This window comes from Microtus oregoni, unplaced genomic scaffold (genome assembly GCF_018167655.1).
Source record: "Microtus oregoni isolate MIOR12 unplaced genomic scaffold, Mior012 000115F_ref0000277, whole genome shotgun sequence".
Classification (NCBI taxonomy): domain Eukaryota; kingdom Metazoa; phylum Chordata; class Mammalia; order Rodentia; family Cricetidae; genus Microtus; species Microtus oregoni.
In genome coordinates, this window is record NW_024544744.1 from 1,791,562 (window position 1) to 1,810,275 (window position 18,714).

Below are 18,714 nucleotides of genomic sequence, written 5' to 3' on the forward strand. Positions count from 1 at the left end.
ACTTTTTCACTTTGATATGCACATTAAGGATCTTGTTGAAATACAGACTGTCTTGTGATGTGATGTGTGGTGGGCAGGGCCATGCGTTTCTTGAGGCTCCCAGGTGGCACTGACGCTATAATGATACTTTGGTATAATATATATATATATATATATATATATATATATTGGTATAATATATATATATATTAGTATAATATATATATATATAATGAATAGTGTTGGCTAGGAGCTAGAATAGTGTTTCTCAAGTGTTAGAGGACAGCAGAATGACCCAAGAGACTGAGCATGAAAATGATATGAAAAACAAACAAGGAAGGACAGGTTGCCAGAACCCATCCTGTGGTGCCCAATTAAGTACATCTAGTATGAAAATTTGCATCTCAAAAAAGCTATGTACTGTATCTTGAGTTAGAAAGCCTCCCATATTCCTACCTTACTTTCGACCATCTCCTTTCTGCCAAATGTCTGAGTTATCATCATTCCCTACAGGGTTCCTAAAAAGCCCTATTAGTGCCTATACTTTGGACTCCACAAGTAATGCTGAAAGCTGGGATGAGCTGAGGACAACCCTATGCCTTAGACATGGAGGTTGCTCCTCTAGTCCTAGGATGCTGGGAAAGTATCCCAGAGACCCACACAATAGCTCCTTTATAGTCTGAAAATGTTGTCAGTTCTAGGCCAGGATGGAAGTAACATTAATGCCCACAAGTACACCTCATACACACTCAGGGCTGGTGGAAAGTAACTGTGTCTTTCTATCAGCATCTCCTAACTATTCAAGTAGGATAAAATTGTTTTGTTTGAAAGCATTTTGAAGATTGCTTTCAAAGCATTCCAGAAGGAAATGTTTGAATAGCTGACAAAACCAAGCAAGACATATTTGGGAAAAGCACAGTGTGAGGGTGGCCATGAGGGTGGAGCAGATGGCTGGGCTCCAATTCCAGGAACAAGCACAAGCCCCTATACAGGAGACAGAATGAACATGGGACATGGAGACAAGAACAAGAAGTGCATCTGGGTAAACACAGTGGAACTGGATTTGGGTCCAGTCATCCAGACAACAGAGGGGTCTTTTGTGGGAACCATTCCTTGACTTAATCAACTCTTCTTGTTGTCTTTTTTATCTCCCCAGAAATATACTAGAAGTGGCTCCAATATTTGTTCACTACCATTTTTGGCCAAGATCTGCCAGAAAATTGAATTGTATGTATACTATTTCTACTGTCAGTATAGTTAGGACATCTCCTTGCTTGTCTTTGTGTTCTGTGGGCTAAACTGATGTTCATAATTAAAAGGCATCCTTCTGAAATTGGTCATGTTTCTTGCTCAAAACATGGCTTGTATAGAAACAAACAGACAAACTTACTTTGAACAAAACAATTTTTGGAAATGTATCACAGGCATCCTTAGCCCCAGGGAGCAGTGTCCATGTGAGAGTTTCAGGCAATCATGGTTTAACACTTGGGGAAGCCTCTCCTTGCCACATAATGTATGGATGAGGTTGGCTGCAACATTCTGCACAGCTTCTAGAATTTTGTCTGACTTGGGTGGTGAGGGAATGAAGAAAATGCAAGCACATAGAGAGATAGAAAGAAAGGCTGGAGTTAGGTGAACCTGGTTTCTGATGGAGAAGCCTCAGGATCCCTAAAGATCAGTGGTTTATTATATAGAGTTAAACAGAGTGGCAGGAGCAGTGCACACACTTGAACAAGGAAGAGGGGTTATCACATCACTAAACAAGGAGGCAGGGTTTATGGCATACAGCTGAACCAAAGAGGCAGGTTTAATCTCTGTAGGAGCAGGGTTGGTAGGGAGTAGGCTTCAGGCAGTAACTATGAAGGAGGGGAGGTGGTGGACATCTTTCGCGCACACTACTAACATATATACATGGCCAGAGGGAGGCTTTACTCTCTGAGCTCACCCTAAAGAGAAGGCTTTGCCATTTTTCCATGAGTCTGTATGGTCCTTTACATGGTTATGCCCATGTCAGCAGCAGACTTTAGCTCAGGAACCCTCTCACTCAGGGCTTCCTCCACTTCTCACCACAGAAAGACACTGCCCAAAATTCTCCACCACCACCCTCTACCCTCACCTTCCACCAGCACACACTCATGTCAATGTAATTTCCAAGGCTGAAGGACGAAGTTCAACCGTTGACCATCAGCCCAGCAAGCACAGGGCACTTGGTTCAGTCCCCAGTGTTATAAACAACTGCAAAACTATCCCAGATCTTAGCTTCACCCTATGTCTGAGCTTAAACTAAATATCATAGAATTAATATTACAAACAGCAAGACAAATGATGACTTATGAAGCAAAATAGTCCAGCTTTTTTCTTGCTCTCTGTGTTAGTAAGAGAGGACAGCTGTAACGAAACACACACACATGCACACATTCTCTCTATCTCTGTCTCTGCCTCTCTCTTCCTCCCTCCCTCCCTCTTCAACCCTTTAATGAGGCCCCAACCCCTTCAACAGTGCTACCACCTAGCAACCAAGACCTGTACACAGAAGCATCTAGGGATGTTTCATCCCTAAAACACAACTCCAAGCCTTAAAAAAGTAATTCCCCAGGCCATTGAGGACCCAACCCCCTCACCCCTGGGTATATTTAGTTCCAAGCAACTTTTATACCCCTTTTATTTTTTGTTTTATTTTATTTGGTGGTTTATTTATTCAATTTTAATCTTGAGTTGATTTAAAGAACTTGAGTCACTTAATGTCTTAAGGCCTGTTTCCCCTTACCTAAAATCAAACTGTAAATTGAGTCCTTTTCCCCTCAGAATCATCTGAGAAATTTAAAAACCAGATTCCTTGATTCTAGACCTAGTAAAAGACCACTACATTTTCCCAACCATTATCTAGGTAAATCTTGGATGATTTGTCCTCAAATCTGACTCCTGGTTCAATGATTACCTGCATGTCAGGAGACGGAGCTAAAATAATATACACACAAGTGATGCTTTAATGGTTTAATGATGGGAGATATTCGTGTAGGACCACAGCAGCATCTGCTCTCTTGCTTTCCTGTGGGAGTCCCGTGACTTTATTCCATTCTGCCCCAGCCTGGCTGTCTTAGGAAGAGAAGGAGAGGCTTGAGAATACTTATAAGTGCAAGAGGCAGGCTACGGGTATGTTCTAAGGAGCTAAGTTCCTGCTGCTTCTGTGACAAAATGGCACAGTCCTGGAAACTAGAAAGTCAAAACCAAAGACAGCAGGACTGTGCTCCTCTAACAGATGCTCTCGATAGAATCGTTCATTGCCTCTTTCTGGATGCTGTGGTACCCATCAATCCTTTCAGCTGCATCCCTCCAATCCCTCCACTTTTTATTCAATCATTTCCTCCACCTCATCTACCCATGGGGGGTGTTGTTTTACCTCTTACAGTCTGCCAGTCATATTTGACGAAGGTCCATTTTAAGGACTGCAAATTAACCTAATTACATCTGCAAAGACCTACCTGTATTAAGGTCAGGTTCACAGCTACTGGGAGAGGAAGATAATTTAAGTCATGTTAAAAGTTTTCCCATGATCCACCACTCATTATCTCTTGAGCTTCATGGGGACTACACTTGCTGAAGATCTTTAGGCTGCTAGTAAGATAGCCCGAGGAAGGAGGAGGCAGCGATGATTCTGACCCACATCCAGAGTCTCTGAAGAACCAGAGTTACAAACTTTTCCTAGCTCATCTGCCAACAAGAGTCCCGCAGCCAGTTGGCCTGAATCCCAGAAGCAGCAGCTTTTCCCTTTCTGTGGCTTGGGTTAGGTGCAGAAAGCCTCAGGTTATGAGGAGAAGGGACTGTCAGACATGAAAGAAGATGCTTCAAGGCTGAGGTATAGCCGCCTCCCTGGGTGTCCAATCATTTCATCATGCCAGGTTTGACTGAATTGGGAACCCCCTCTCTTTAATGGTACCATTGAAGTTTCCAATGATATCCAAGTGACAATACTTTAATTGAAACACCTTTAAATTTTGAATTCAGGAGCATCTAGGGCCATGGATTTTCTTGGCCCAACTTAAGAGAAAAAATATTCCTTTATGATAAAAGCAAAGCCAGCGTGTTTTATTCTTTTTTAAGTCACTGTGCTCTACTTATAATTTGTACCACGCCATACATGTATTTGGTGATTTATGACTTACAGAGCATGCATAAGTGCAGCCTTGTTTGCCCTTTATACCAACCCGTGGTGTAGTAATCATCAAGATAACAAATTAGCTTGTGCTTTCTATGCATGGAGGACCATTGCATACGTGGAGGCAGGCACTATTATTGTCCCCTTTCAAACAGGTAACGTTACACTCCAGTGGCCACAGATCTGGTAGCCACAGACCAGCTTCTGCCCTCATTGACCCTCTAGACTTTCAGCCCTCTTGTTTAGCTGAGCAAATGGGTTGTAAATGTCCTCTACACTTGTTCTGAGCTCCATTTATTTGATCTGCTTGGATGCTCTTGATTCAAAAGACCATTACAAAATCCCACACAGTTTAGTTTCCAGGCACAGCTTCCCCCTGCCGCATGACTGCAATCTTCTGCCATCCTTTATCTGGTTTCCCCCAGATGGAGGGGAAAGTGGGGTGGCCATTTTGAAGCAGGAAGAATCTGATAGTAAGGTGTGGAGGTGGCCTCCCTCTCAGAGTATCCATCACTTTGGTCTGATTTATGTTAGCTATCATGCCTGTGTCCTTAGCTACCCAGTTCCATTAAGTCATTACCAACTAATAACCATTAAATACCCAAGATTCTGAGAGTGAGTGGTTAAAATAGACATTTTCCTTAACATAGTGTGCAAAGGGTACAGAGACAATTTGGAGTTATCTCAGTCACTGTTCTATTGTTGTGAAGAGTCTCCATGACCATGGCAACTCTATAAAGGAAAGCATTTAATTGGGGCTGGCTTATTATTCAGAGGTCACATGGTGGGGGAGTGGTGGCATGTAGGCAGATATGGTGCTGGAGAAGTTGAAAGTTCAACATCAGGGCACAGGCAGCGGGAAGAGAGAAAGACACTAGGCCTGTCTTGAGCATTTGAAACCCCAAAGCCCAGACCCCAGAGACACACTTCCTCTAACAATACCATACCTCCTAATCTCTGCCAAGTACTTCCACTCCCTAATGACCAAGCATTCAAAGATATGAGCCTCTGGGGGCCACTCCTGTTCAAACCACCACAGGAGTGCTGGGATTCAATTGACTAGATCCAAGTTGTAGTCTCCCATTTGCTGGGTACCATAGCATAAACCCCATGTCTCCTACAAGTCCAAGTCATTTATTCCACCTCCTCGAATGGCCCACGTTAAATACAGAGAAACTGTGGGTTGAATAGAGAGCAATGACTGACTGGCCGAGTGCGCCTGACATTCTCACGCAGACGCTGGGTTTTATTTTTAGATCAGCAACAGTCACATAAACAGCCAGTATCTGAACATGTTTATTTTCACAGGCATCATTTTTTCCTTAGCTCACAGGGTGTTTGTTTTCTTTCCTAGATCTATAAAGAAGGCTGTGCCATTCAAAGATGGTGATTCCGACAAATACAGTGTTTCCCCAGTGAGTACCACCGGGGAGGAATAGGCGTCCGCTCCATATGGTGTCTCATCTATACATTTCTCTCTGTTAATAAGGCAAGACTGAACTTCATTTGATGAACATACATCAGTTCACAATTTTTAAGGACTTTTCGACTTCACAAAAATATTAGCCATCAAAGCAAACCATAGGCCCAGTTCTGTTTCTTCCTCCCTGACATCGTTCCCAACTACAGTTCTCCACGGGGCTAGTGTTACCAGGGTGGTGTCTATGATTTTGGAAATTCATAAATCTGCCTGAGCTTGCTTTTTCGAGTATGTACATGGATTGGTTTAGAGCTGTTAGGATGCCAGCGAGGTTTCTGGGGAAACAAGCAAGCGGCCTGTTCTGAACTCACCACAGGGTGAGAGACCACAAGGACAAACACTGTCCGATGGAATGTTGACTCCCGATTGTTTTAAGCTCTTCAGTAATGTACAAATCCAAAGGATTTAAAATTGTCGTACATTATTTTTTTGAATTATCCAATGAAAAGATCCATCACTGACCAAATAGTTGAAATATTATATACCCTGGGAAGACTAGTGGCTAACAAAACAACTTAGGAAGTTGGACAGTCCTGATGTTTCTAGGAGTATACATGGAAACATATACAGACACAAACACACACACAAACACACACACATCACATTCATACATGTAAGGACGCACACATATATGTACATGCATGTATATGCATACGTAAACTCATATCCTAACATCGTCACATACAGGCATACACTCACTATCACCCATAAACATACACTCATTTATTTATACATACACTCCCACCTATTTCTGGGTTTGGTGTCATAGTATATTTTACCTCACATAGCTTATCTTATATTAATCTTAATTTCCCTACTGATCTTCAATACTTGAGTGAAAAACTGCAGATGTCAATATCCCTTAGATAGCCTGATTAGCCTTCACCGTGGTCGGTGTCAAAGCTGGACTAACCCCCTTCTGTGCATGCTCTTCAATTTCAGACATTGCGGGGCTACCACTGGCGAGGGAGAGACTGCAATGACCGCAACAAGACCGTGTACCCAGGCAGAAGGTAACTTTTATTGGAGGCGTGAGACGCCAGGGCTTTCCCCAACCTGGGGAGCCCTAGTTGCAGAAAGAAGGGTCCTGCATTTATTCATGTACACAGTTGTTTATCCAAACAAGTTTACCACAAACCTGATACTGGCAAGGCACTTGGGGTAGAGTTAGGCACCAAACAAAACAAAGTTGCCCCTTCAATGACATGGCATTCTATTGAGAGAAACTAGCTATACAAAAATGACCGTAGACATTGACACAACCCCCAAAGGAGTTCTCCCAGTAAGGTGGACCCAGGAGTTGTTCCTGTACCCTTAGAGCAAGGTATGGACTCCAAATAACATGACACATATCCTTCTTGAGCCATGGACTGATGGAAAGCAACCATAGCTCTGCCTTCAAAACCCAGCTGTGCCGCCCTTTGCAGTCACGGGTTGCAGTGCTGCAGCAGCAAGGTGCCCAGGTGCTGCTCAGCTCGCAGGCAGCGGTTGCAGCTGCCCCTTACTGAAGAAAATGGACTGCAGACTTACTCCTTATGCACGCCATCCCACAACAACACAGGCCACAGGACCCCCCCCCCCCCCCCCCCCCCCCCGTCACTGGAAAGGCTGGCTTCAAGCCTAGGTTCCGGAAACGCTCCAAATCCAGACTGCGGATGCTAAGTGGCAGCTTTTGTATGTCACAGCACATATGGGGTGCTCTTCCTTGAAGAACACTGTTATCTTACAGTGGCATTTCCTGTGACACCCGTTCATGGAACTAGCATTCACTGAACATCCCGTATATGCCAAAGACTAAGGCTGATGCTTTCTTCATAGGCCAGACAACTGGGATGCCCATCAGGACACCAACTGTAATGGCATTTGGGTAAGCAATGAGTTAAAACTGAATATCGTCTCTTACTTTCTGCCCACCCCAGTGTGTATTTTCTTAGGCCACACTGGAAAGTGAGAACCCAGGAAACTTCCCCTGCTCCTTGTATGAGGATCAAGATTTTCCATCACATAGGAAGGTCATCATCAGTGGCATTGTCAGAACTGAGGCTACCTTAAACAGCTGTTTTAATCTATACCGTAGTCTCCCCTAATTCTTTTATTCTGTTTGAGCAGTGTGATGAAAGGGGAGTCGATGCTAGCACCTTTACAGCACCCACACAGCTGTTGGGAGGAGCCAGAGGGTGTCGCCATTTTGTTACGGCCATTTGTTTTCTTTCATAAGCCTTTTCTGGTGCCATAGAAATTACCCTACATGTACCACTCACACCCCAAAGTTTCTAATTTGTGCTGCTCCAATTCTCTAAACATAATGGGTTTGTAGCTTTCAGAGAGGGAAAAGGAAAGAAAACAGGAAGCCACCCCAATACTTACCCATGGTAAGCAATGGCTGCAGATTCATGTGTTACAGTCGTCTTATATTTACATGATTTGAGGGTCCTTGTGGAGAACAAAGAAACCAACTTACAAACACAAATTCAAGTATGAAAGTAAACAATTATTTAGAAACATGAAGATAATCCTAATGAATCATCAGAGTCTTGGAAAGTCTGGTCCATTTCTTTGGGGGTCTTTTTTTTCTCACAAGCCTGAAGTGCTTAAATAGAAACACTTACATCCTATCAATGACAGTGTGGCTCTCTGTTCTACCTAGAATAGTGGTTCTCAACCTTCCTAATGCTGTAACCCTTTAATATGGGTCCTCACGCTGTGGAATTTTTACCCATAAAATTATTTTATTACTACTTCATAACTGTAATTTTGATATTTTTATGAGTCATACTATAAATATCTGATATGCAGGATATCTGATACATGAGTCCCAAGAGGGTCACAACCCAAAATTTGATAACAGCTGACCTAGAATGTTCTGGAGCTCCCAGCCATTCCCAGCCCTGCCACAAGCAGGAGCTATGCAAACAAGGAGCCTTGAAGATAAAGATTCCTGACTTTGAAAGAAGTCATTGCTTCATTTTGCTGCTTAGGTCTTTTTCTCTCCCCAGGAAACCAGTAGCTCAGGCTTGTGCCAGCAATCTCTATGGTGTGCATCAGGATCTGTGGCTTCTGTATATAAACAACAAGACAGATAGCTGTGTCAACCTCAAACATTTTACCCTAAGTCATGCTTCCTCTTTATGGGGCAGAAAATCTGCATTAGAGCCCCAAGGTGTAGCTGACCCCAAGTTAACTCCTTTCGTGATAAATCCAAGTTTGGTTGTCTTATCTCAGGACAAAGGATTAATATGTGGGAATGCTTTCTTTGTTCCATGGTCCCCACAAAGATGGTCCCCTTACCATGTTTGTGACATGATATCCCACCTCCATAAAGAAGTGGCCAAGCAAAGACTAAAAGAAAATCCACCATGAACTCAGAGGGCAAAATGTGAAGCTCATCACCACTAGCTAGAGAGACTCAGCAGCTTCATGTAGTAACATCTGCCCCTTTCTGCAGAGGAAAAATTACCCAGAACCACAAAGTCAAAAACAAGGAGCCTGCAGCCATCAAGACCTGTGTTGCCATTGTCATACAGTGTCGCCTGGCTCCATTGTTGACTGTGGTGTGAATAGGTGTATGTGTGCTGAGGGGTGGCCCTGGTTGTTGGTTAATTATAGGAGTCACAAGGGCAAAGAAGGTGCGATGCTTCTGTTTCCTTCCTCACTTCCCAGCATAAAGTTTCCATGTGTATTTGGAGTCTTCAAGATCAGGAATAAGAACTCGTTGTTCCTATCATATTTATGGCCACCAACCACTTTTGTCTTAAAATAGCACTGATGTCACCAAGGGACAGGTGCTCCGCTGTCTCGCTTGGGTTTGGAGGTTTGACTGTGGTGACCTAGTCACACTCAGGACCAACTGCCCTTCTTGGGTTTCTTAATTCTGGGGTTGTTGACATTTGAGTTAGATACATCATCTTATAAACTGTAAGGTGTGTGACAGCCTCCTATGCCCCTGTCCACAAGATGTCAAGAGCATCCCCATTCACTGTGACAATCACAAGTGTCTCCCTACTTCATCAATGTCCCCTGGATTGAATGTGGCATGAAAGGGTGAAATGGATGAAAATTGATGTTTCTGTGATGTCTGGATGCTTTGATTTCCAGCTTAGAGGTTGTAGAACATACCATTGACCTACTACATCCCCAAGACTCAGTCAGCCCTCAGTGCTCCAAGGAGAGTCATTCCTGTTCCTTCTCCTCTTCTAAATGGTTGCCCCAGATTGCTCTGAGCGAATGGGCCTCATTTCATATTATCCTCCCGTTCTACCCTCAATTCCTCTTAAACCCAGCTCATTACATGGAGTATCACTAAGTTGGATTAGGGGCCCAAAAGGCTTCAAAGGGTTTTATCTATTGATTTGCCTTTGCATGTTAAATTCAGTTGGGAAGGATTTAGTGTATGTGCCTCATAAATTTAAAACCACACTGCTAATCTCTTTATTCCTCTTCTAAAGGGTATTGATCCAAAAGATGGAATTCCATATGAGAAGAAATTCTGCGAAGGTAAGAACTAAAAGTCAGTGTCCTACTACAGTGGGTGCTTCTTTTCTAGTTGAGTCAAACTGAAGAGAAAGGAATCACCTTTGTGAGGCGGAGTCTGAGGGTAAGAGTTGAAGTGCCCAGTTAGATTGGCTTTCTGAACTGATCAGAAAAAAACAGGCAGAGAAGAGGCAAATCTGGAAGATGAAGAATGTAATTTGTTTAATTGGCTCTTCCACTCGGGGATGAGAAACCTTAATGATAACATTAGGGAAGAGTGCAGGGCAGATAACAGAGTAATCAAAAGCTGGGACTTTTTTAAATAATGAATGACATAGGATGTAATACTTTAATCATTTGCATGCCCTTTTTAACATACATTAAAGTTAGCCTCCCCTCTCTAATGGTGAATATCTGGATGACTTGAGAGAGAAGCCAACCTCCTGTTTGCAAATGCTTTTAGAAATAACTAAACAAAAGCTTCCTATTCTAAAAGCACAAATGCCTGGGTGTCTGGGCCACCAACGCTAAAAATCCACTTCAGGGGAAGACCAAAACTAAGGCATTGTCCCTGTTCTGCTAGTCAATGTTTCTCTGCTCCCCTGGGGATGATTTTGGTCATGCACTCATTCAAGGGGGGGGGGGGGGTTCCGGATGACCACTCAAATTTTATCCCAAGGCTACCTTGATCAGAGTATCCTTGACAAAGGTCAACCTAAAGCCTCGGTGTCCATGAGCTTTCAGAGGAGCAAAGGGGAGAGTAGGAAATGGAAAGGCCTGCTGAAAAGCTAAGAAAATTAGAAATATTTGGTGAGTAACACAAAGAACAAACAAGTTTAGAACCAAACCTGGCGGCAAAGGCCTGCAATCTAATACACTCAAAGGTTGAGGCAGGAGATTGAATGTTCAAGTCTTGTTTGGGCTACAGGTGATTTCCGGCTGGCCTGAGCAAGTTAATGAGACCCTGTCTCAAAATAAAATGTGAAAGCTGGTTGGAACTATAGCATAGTGGTAGAGCTTCTTCTTGGCATGTCCTGAGTCTTAAGTTCAATGCTTAATAAGAAAAGAAGAGAGAAAATTGTGACGAAATCTGGAGCATGGGGAGTAGCTCTGTGCTAAAGCACGAGTTTAGTATCCATGAGGCCCAGTGTTCAATCTCCAGGACTGTAAAACAACAAAAATAATAAAAACAACAAATGCAGATTTAGATGAAACTCTAAGCCTTCTGGGCTAGTGATCCCAGGAAAGAAGACTCTTGAATCTCCACATCCTAGCATCCCACATCCTCTTAAATGTCCCAGATTCTCTTAGTCTCCATTCTTGTGCCCCAGTGGCAGTTTCCATAGAAGCCAAGCGTAGGGAACCACTACAGTAAGGCTGGACCATTCTCTGCCTCACTCCGGTGGTTTGGCATTGGAGAAAGGAGACTTCTCTGACTCTAGCAGGATCATTTGATTTTTCCAAGCCCTTAAGTGGCTAGAGGGTGTACTCCCCACTAAGTGATTTGTGTAGATGTGTCTCTGAATTTGATTAAGTGATTCTTACATCCAGACATGCAGGCTTCCTAGCTCCTTCTCTCTGTTAATCAGCCAGAATTGTCCATCTAGAGCCTTTGTGTATGTGGATTTAAAGACTTTAAAGAGACTATCACATCTTTAAACTATCAAAATTCTTCCATGAGGGCATTCACTCTTAAATAGAATTGGTATATTCTCTAAAAAAGCCATTTCCAGAACCAAAATTTAGGGCATATTTCTGAACTCAGATCAAGTCTGCTTCTTGTGTTCATCTATCACTCGTTCTGGATGCTGTACAGCAGCTGCTTTTACGTGAGCCAGGAAGCACACCTGTGTTTGTGAAGCTTAGCCAGAAGTTCCAAGGGCTGAGAAATTTCATTCAGCTCCTAAACGCTCCCCTCACACTCCCCAACACATGAAAAGTGGCGATGTATCACTGTTAGGATGGACTGTGCATTTGATACACACCAGGCTATCTGCTCAAATAGCTACTCACTCTGGAGGCTGCTCACTGCCTGGGTGTATAAATAATGTAAATAAATTGTGCTTCCTAGGTTCACAGCCCAGGGGAATCATTTTGCTGGGAGACTCAGCTGGGGCTCATTTTCACATCCCTCCTGAATGGCTGACGGCTTCGCAGATGTCTTCGGTAAGTAATTTGGGCAGTACTCATTATGAATGTGCTGGCCTTAACGTTTGTTCCCCATGCTCTCAAAGTGAAGCCAACTCTAAACAGGTGCAAATTTCCCTTTGCAAGGGACATCCACTGCCATTTCAGTCCTAGGCAAATGCATCAGTTTCTCCTCCTCACCTTCCCAGCCTCAGCCCAGCTCCTGTCAGAGAAGGCAAAGATGGCAGCTGAGATCAAGACAGTGGCTGATGCGTAGAAGGAGCAGTCATGTGTTGCCTTCCCCTGGAAGTCAGGATGGTGGGGAGTATTTCCAGCATGCATGCTGTCTATAAGCATGAGGAGGCTGGGCAGAGCAGACTGCAGGGCTCCTGAGAGCCATTTTTGTGCTCCACAGGAGAACTGTGGGGGACAGAGAATGCCCTCCACCCCCATCTCATCTGAAGAACAGAAGAATCCTGAAAGGGTTTTTTTTTTTTAAAGTGAAGATAATAACAAAGACAGCTATCATAAATAATGAGAGACTCACAGACAACAAGGAAAGGAGGAAGACACCAATAATCACTTACCCTACCAAACAAAAACTGGGCATTGTGAGAAGGGTTTTCATCTCTTAGGTGATCAGATCAGGAGTACAGGTCTGCAGGTCCCACACCCACAGAATCAGCCCACTGTAGACAGAAGCCGTAGGGCGGGTGTGCCAACAGCATTTGTAATGGACATGTGTCGGCTTTCGTGGACCTCTACAGATCTGTGTCTGTGAGACCTGCATAGGTCAGGGACCTGAAAGAATAGGACTGACTACAGTCTAATAGTGTAGACCGTTTTTCTTAGCTTCAGTGTACTTTTACACACAAAGAAACAAAGAAAGCAATGATCCAAGGAAGAGTTCAGAAAAACATGTAAATAAACACCAGCAAACACCTACTAACAGAGCAGCCCTTCCCCAGAACTTTCTCAGGACAGAACAATGTAAACACAACTGTCTGACATGCAGTGCATCTTACACCTAGAAAATCACAAAAACAAGGCAGAAAGCCATATCCAGATTCAGGGTACAGTAGGACAGCATTCAGCATATCCTTTCAAGAGATCGGGCTCTACAGCTATCTTCCCACCTCCAACAAGAATAAGCATGTCCTATAAATTGAATATAAATGGTTAACACAGGAGGCATGAAATCACATCCAAGAGCAATCCAGTGAAGGAAATGAACATGAGGGAGGCGAAGGCCCTCTGCCTTGGTTTCCTGGAGCCTCTCTCACAGTTCCCTAAGGCATCATTCACTATCCGTCACCCTTTTGACTGTGTTTCTGCAGATATACACAGAGTTTTTCTTGTTATTATTCTTTAAACAGCACAGCACATTAACTGGTGACAGGGAACTCCTATTGTATTTGGCATTATAAGTAATCCAGGGGTATTTAAGAGTATCTGGAAGATGTGTATAGGTCATATGTAAACACTGTTCCATTCTATAGAAGGGATTTTGGCATTCAAGGGGACTCTGAAACCATCCCTCACAAATCCCAAGGGACTACAGTGTGTTGTGAAAGAGAATGACAGCTGTATTTTCTCGAGTTCTCACACCTACCAGATTATCAGAAGAGCCAATGTCTTCCGCAGTCAAACTGCAAACACCTAGGACTTAGGCCACAAAGGATGAGAACAAGAGAGCAGAGTAGGGCAGTCTGAATGGCACACACCGACACAAAGGGGGCTGTGCCCTCTTCAGCTTCAGCTTCCTAAGGTGAGAGCTGTCACGAGAGGATGTGCCGGATTGCTGTACTGGAACCATCCGTGTAACTGTAAGGACAAGGACAAGGCAAAGTAATTAAAATAGACATGTGAATGGTAGTGTATGCCTATAATCTAATCACTTGGGGAGCACATCAGTAATTAAAGACTAGCCTTAGCTACATATTGAGTTTGAAGGCAGCCTGGGCTACATAAAACATGTTTTTAAAAATTTCATTAAAGATGCTGTGCTGGCTAGGCTTTATGACAACACAAGCTAGAGTCATCTGGGAAGAAGAAACCTCAGGTCACAAAATGCCCATATCAGATTTACCTGTAGAAAAGTTTGTAGATCATCTCATTGATAGGTGATTGATGTGGGAGGGGCCAGCTCGTTGTGGGCAGTACCATCCCTGAGCAAGTGGTCTTGGATGACATAAGAAAGCAGGGTAAGCAAAGCATGGGAAGGAAGTCAGTAAACAGCACTCCTTTATGGCTTCTGCCTCAGATTCTGCCTCCAGGTTCCTGCTTTGACTTCCCTGAATGGTGGACTATAAACTGTAAGGTGAAGCAAACCCTTTTCTTCCCAAGTTGATTTTGGTTATAGTGTTTTATAACATCAATATAAACCCTACTAAGACAGAAATTGGTACCAGCTCATGTGGTATCACTTTGACAGACCTGACCATGGGCTCTTGGGAGGATTATGGAAGAACTTTGGGCTAGAAAAGCCATTGAGTGTTTAGAGATTAATGAGATATAGTGGAAACTTAAAAGACAAATGTGGGGAGCTTGGGAGAAAAAAGGTGTTGAGAAAAATGCAGACAACGTAGACATGGCTTGTGGCACCATGCCAGATCCAAACTCTTACCTCCCTTGTACCTAGTTTCCCACAAGGGCCAGGGGGTAGCATCAGAACACAGGCTTCTCGCACTTATACTACCTGGTCACTACTTAGTTGAGGACGTATCACCTGCAGAGGAAGGAGTCGGATTGGGAGGTGACAGAAGACAAGATCCAGTATAAGTTTAATTTCCAGCTACCTCCTTGATACACATTTTCTTAACACTTTCATGCAAATAGACGACTCATAAACTCTAGGTAGAATGGTCAAGCATAAAGCCAGGTACTGGTTCCTTCTGAGCACAGGGCTTAGAGGTGCTTCCGTACACCTAAAGCCCTGCATGTATTTGGCCCAGAGCACTGCAAGAAGCCCCTCATGGTTGTCTCTTCTGAGTGCAATAAGAAACATGAGGTTTACTGACATAACAGGTCATGAAGAGAGCCACCCTGTCCATTATAGCAGGAGGAGCTCATGGATAGGGGATCTAGGCAGAGTGAAAGCTCTTGTCATGTAACCATCTCTGAATGAGGTTCTTCTGTCTCCCAGGACACTAAAAACAATTCTAAGAAATCAAACTTCAGAAATTATAAATTTTCCCTGATCACTTCTCCCCAAATTAAGTAGATTAAACACTAACCCAAATTAATCCAAACACTTTCAAATTGAAAACCCTCCCCAAGTCCCTCTAAAAAGTTGAGCAATGAGAAGGCACATCTGAATATACAAAATGCTCCATTGTGTGGGGAAAAATGGGGGTCAGGGTGCTGGAGCAATGACTGAGTAGTTAAGAGCACTTGATGCTCTTGCGGAGACTCTGGATTCAATACCCGGCAGTCACATGGTACTTCATCACCATCTGTAACTCCAGTTCCAGAGGATGTGACACTTTCTCCTGACCTCATCAAGCCCTAGGCACACATGTGGTGCAAATACATACGCACAGGTAAAACATTCATACACATAAAATAGAATAAAGACATCTAAAAGAGATATATAAGTATTCTTTTGAAAAATGACTTGAGGAGAGAAAGTGTGTGTATAAAACAGTAAATTCCAAGTCTTAACCATAATTGGCACGAGATGATACCCAAGACAATGTAGGATCGAGAAAGACCACTCTTGCCAGAGAAACAATTAGGGCACCAATGCCGACCAACAAGCTGGAATGCACCAAAAGCAGGATATCCAAACAGGTCAGTTGACTTGGGAAACTGGTTGTCTCAGGAAAAATGAAAGGCTTGAGATAAAAGGTGTGCCAGATGGTCCTGGATGTTGGATAAGAAACCCAGAGAGAGAGAGAGAGAGAGAGAGAGAGAGAGAGAGAGAGAGAAAAGACAGCAGAGAAGAAGCTGTGAATCAACAAATAGTAATGAAAACCCTTGTCTTCAATCAAGACCTCCACTGAGGCCAAAGTATAAAACAAAGTTCTTACTCATCATAGCCTGCTTTTCTTTTATTTCACAAGGATAATGTAAAATATTTTGCAGATGTTCTCCCCAAAAGATGAGGGAGAAAAGAAAAAGAAAGCAGGTATACCATAGGAACAATCCATTCGGCTTCAGATTTCAGTTTCAACACTAAATTTCAAAACACAGCAACGCCGCCTACACAGTGCTCTGGGAGGAAAGAATATGTAACTGAAACACTCTGTAAGATTGTTTTCATACAAAGCTGTGGAACTTTGTTCTCAGTAATCTAGACTTAGAAAATGCATCAGACACAAACCACCAGGGGTGGGGATGTTTTAAGAAGTACACCAGTCTCTTTATCATTGTACTATATTATGAAGCCCAAGAAAATTCTAAACCTAATTCTATAGATTTCTAATGTTTGCAATTACAAAAAATTACTGAAAAACCTTCTTTTTTATTGATAGGCAGAATTAAAGTTGTGAGAACGGCTGTACTACCAAAAGCAACCTCATAATGAATGCAACTCCTGTCAAAATTCCAAAGATGTTCTTCAAAGAACCAGGAAAAAACCCTTAAAATTTATATGGACACAAAAACGGTATCAATTTTTAAAGTAAAAGCCATAGTTTTCATAATCTCAAATTATATCAAAAAGCTATAGCAACACAAATAGCCTGCTACTGCCACAAAGACAGACATAGGAACCAGAAAAATAGAATAGAGAACCCAGAAGTAAATACAGATAGTTACAATGACCTAATTTGTGGCCAAACTATCAAAAGCATACACTAGAGAAAAGGCAGCCTCTCTTTAATAAATAGTGCTGGGAAAACTAAATTTCCATGTACAGTAGACCGAAACTAGGTCCATTATCTGTCATAGTGCATAAAATCAATGTAAGGGACATCAAAAACATTAATATAAGATGTGAAAATTTAAAATTGCTAGGAGAAAACACTTCAAGATATATGCACAGGCACTGACTTTTTTGAACTGGATTCCAATAGCACGGAAATTAATATCAAGAACTATGAAATGGAATCACATGGAATTAAGAGGCTTCTTTATATCAAAGGAAACCAAAGAGTGAAGAAACAGTCACAGAATGGGGAAAAAACTTTGCCAACTATACATCAGCTGAGAGATTAATATTGGAGACATAAAGAACTACAAAAATAAAACATCTAAAAATAATCATGCTATCAAAATGCGTTAATGAACCAAATAAACAGTTTCCAGAAGAAGAAATAAAAATAACAGTAAATATTTTTAAAGTGCTCAGTATCCTTAGCCATTGAGGAAATGTGAATTAAAAATTGACTTAAGATTCCATCTCACCGGAAATGTCAAAGGACATTTTGAAAAAAAGATTTCATTTCTCCGTAGTCAGAGTGACTATTGTCAGGAAAACAGTTGCTGGCAAGGATGTGGAGAAAAATGAATCCTTATTCACAGCTGATGTAGCCACCATGGAAGTGAGTGTGGACGTGCTTCAAGAGTCTGAAAATTACACTACTGTATGAACGTGTTCTCTTACTGTTTGGTACATACCTGAAGGATTCTAAGTTAACATACTTAGTGAAGCCGTCCAATTTTTTTTCTCAAAAGTATTTCAAAATGCAAGAGGACAGGGCAATATACACAAGCACACTTACTATATCATATCCTCCACCAAACCAGCCCTGAGCGTAAGTCACATTCACATGACAGTGGTCCAGCTCAAAGGAGAAGGAAGCATATCTGCCTAAAGTGGGAGATGGAAAGGAGCAAGGTTTGCTTTGTTGCTTTCATGAATTACAAGCTATTGAACTGGAGACATAACTCTACTGTTGAGAGCACAGGCTACTCTTCCAAAAGACCCTGGTTTTATTCCCAGTCCACATGGTGGTTCACAGCTGCCTGTAACTCCAGCTTCCAGGGATTTGATGCCCTCTTGTGGTCTCTGAGGGCACTGAACACGTCTGATGGATGCACAGACATACAAGCAAAAATACATATATTCATAAAAATTAAAATGAGTAAAGACTAATTTTTAATTATGAATGTCAAATGTGTATTGAATAAAAAAGTAAAAATACAGAAATTACTAAGAATTTGCTTTAAAAAAAAAACTCCATTATTCTGCCAGCTAGAGAAAATTATCCTAACATTTAAATATCAAAACGGTTCTCAAATATTTTTAAATATTGCATCAGAAAAGAAGACATAGTGGCAATAGGACTAATTTTATGAAATCTCTCACACCCCACGTCTCAGGCTCCTTGGCACTTCTTCCCTCTTCTCCAGGGCATCCTCACTGCACAGCGATCGGATCGGCATCTGTGCACATGTATGTGCTCAGTCACTGGAAATTGCCAGGTTGTCAGTTAGCACTCATCGTTGCCCTTCTCCGTGTTTCTATTTAGTCTGGAGCTGATTTTACTTTTACTGATGTTCCACCGTGCCCTTTTCAATGAGCACGCTGTGATGTGCTAAACCGTTGACCCGGAAC

General features: G+C 42.5%; 1 protein-coding gene across 1 annotated transcript in view; it reads left to right on the top strand.

The window, feature by feature from the left end:
• The window catches only part of Aoah (acyloxyacyl hydrolase), a 205,263-nt gene that overhangs the window by 86,021 nt on the left and 100,528 nt on the right, over nt 1-18,714 (top strand). Inside the window, exons 6-11 of the mRNA XM_041645717.1 lie at nt 1,136-1,206; nt 5,490-5,550; nt 6,558-6,628; nt 7,434-7,482; nt 10,061-10,109; nt 12,157-12,251. Of these exons, the coding sequence (XP_041501651.1) occupies nt 1,136-1,206; nt 5,490-5,550; nt 6,558-6,628; nt 7,434-7,482; nt 10,061-10,109; nt 12,157-12,251 (396 nt within the window). The remainder of the gene's footprint in view (nt 1-1,135; nt 1,207-5,489; nt 5,551-6,557; nt 6,629-7,433; nt 7,483-10,060; nt 10,110-12,156; nt 12,252-18,714) is intronic.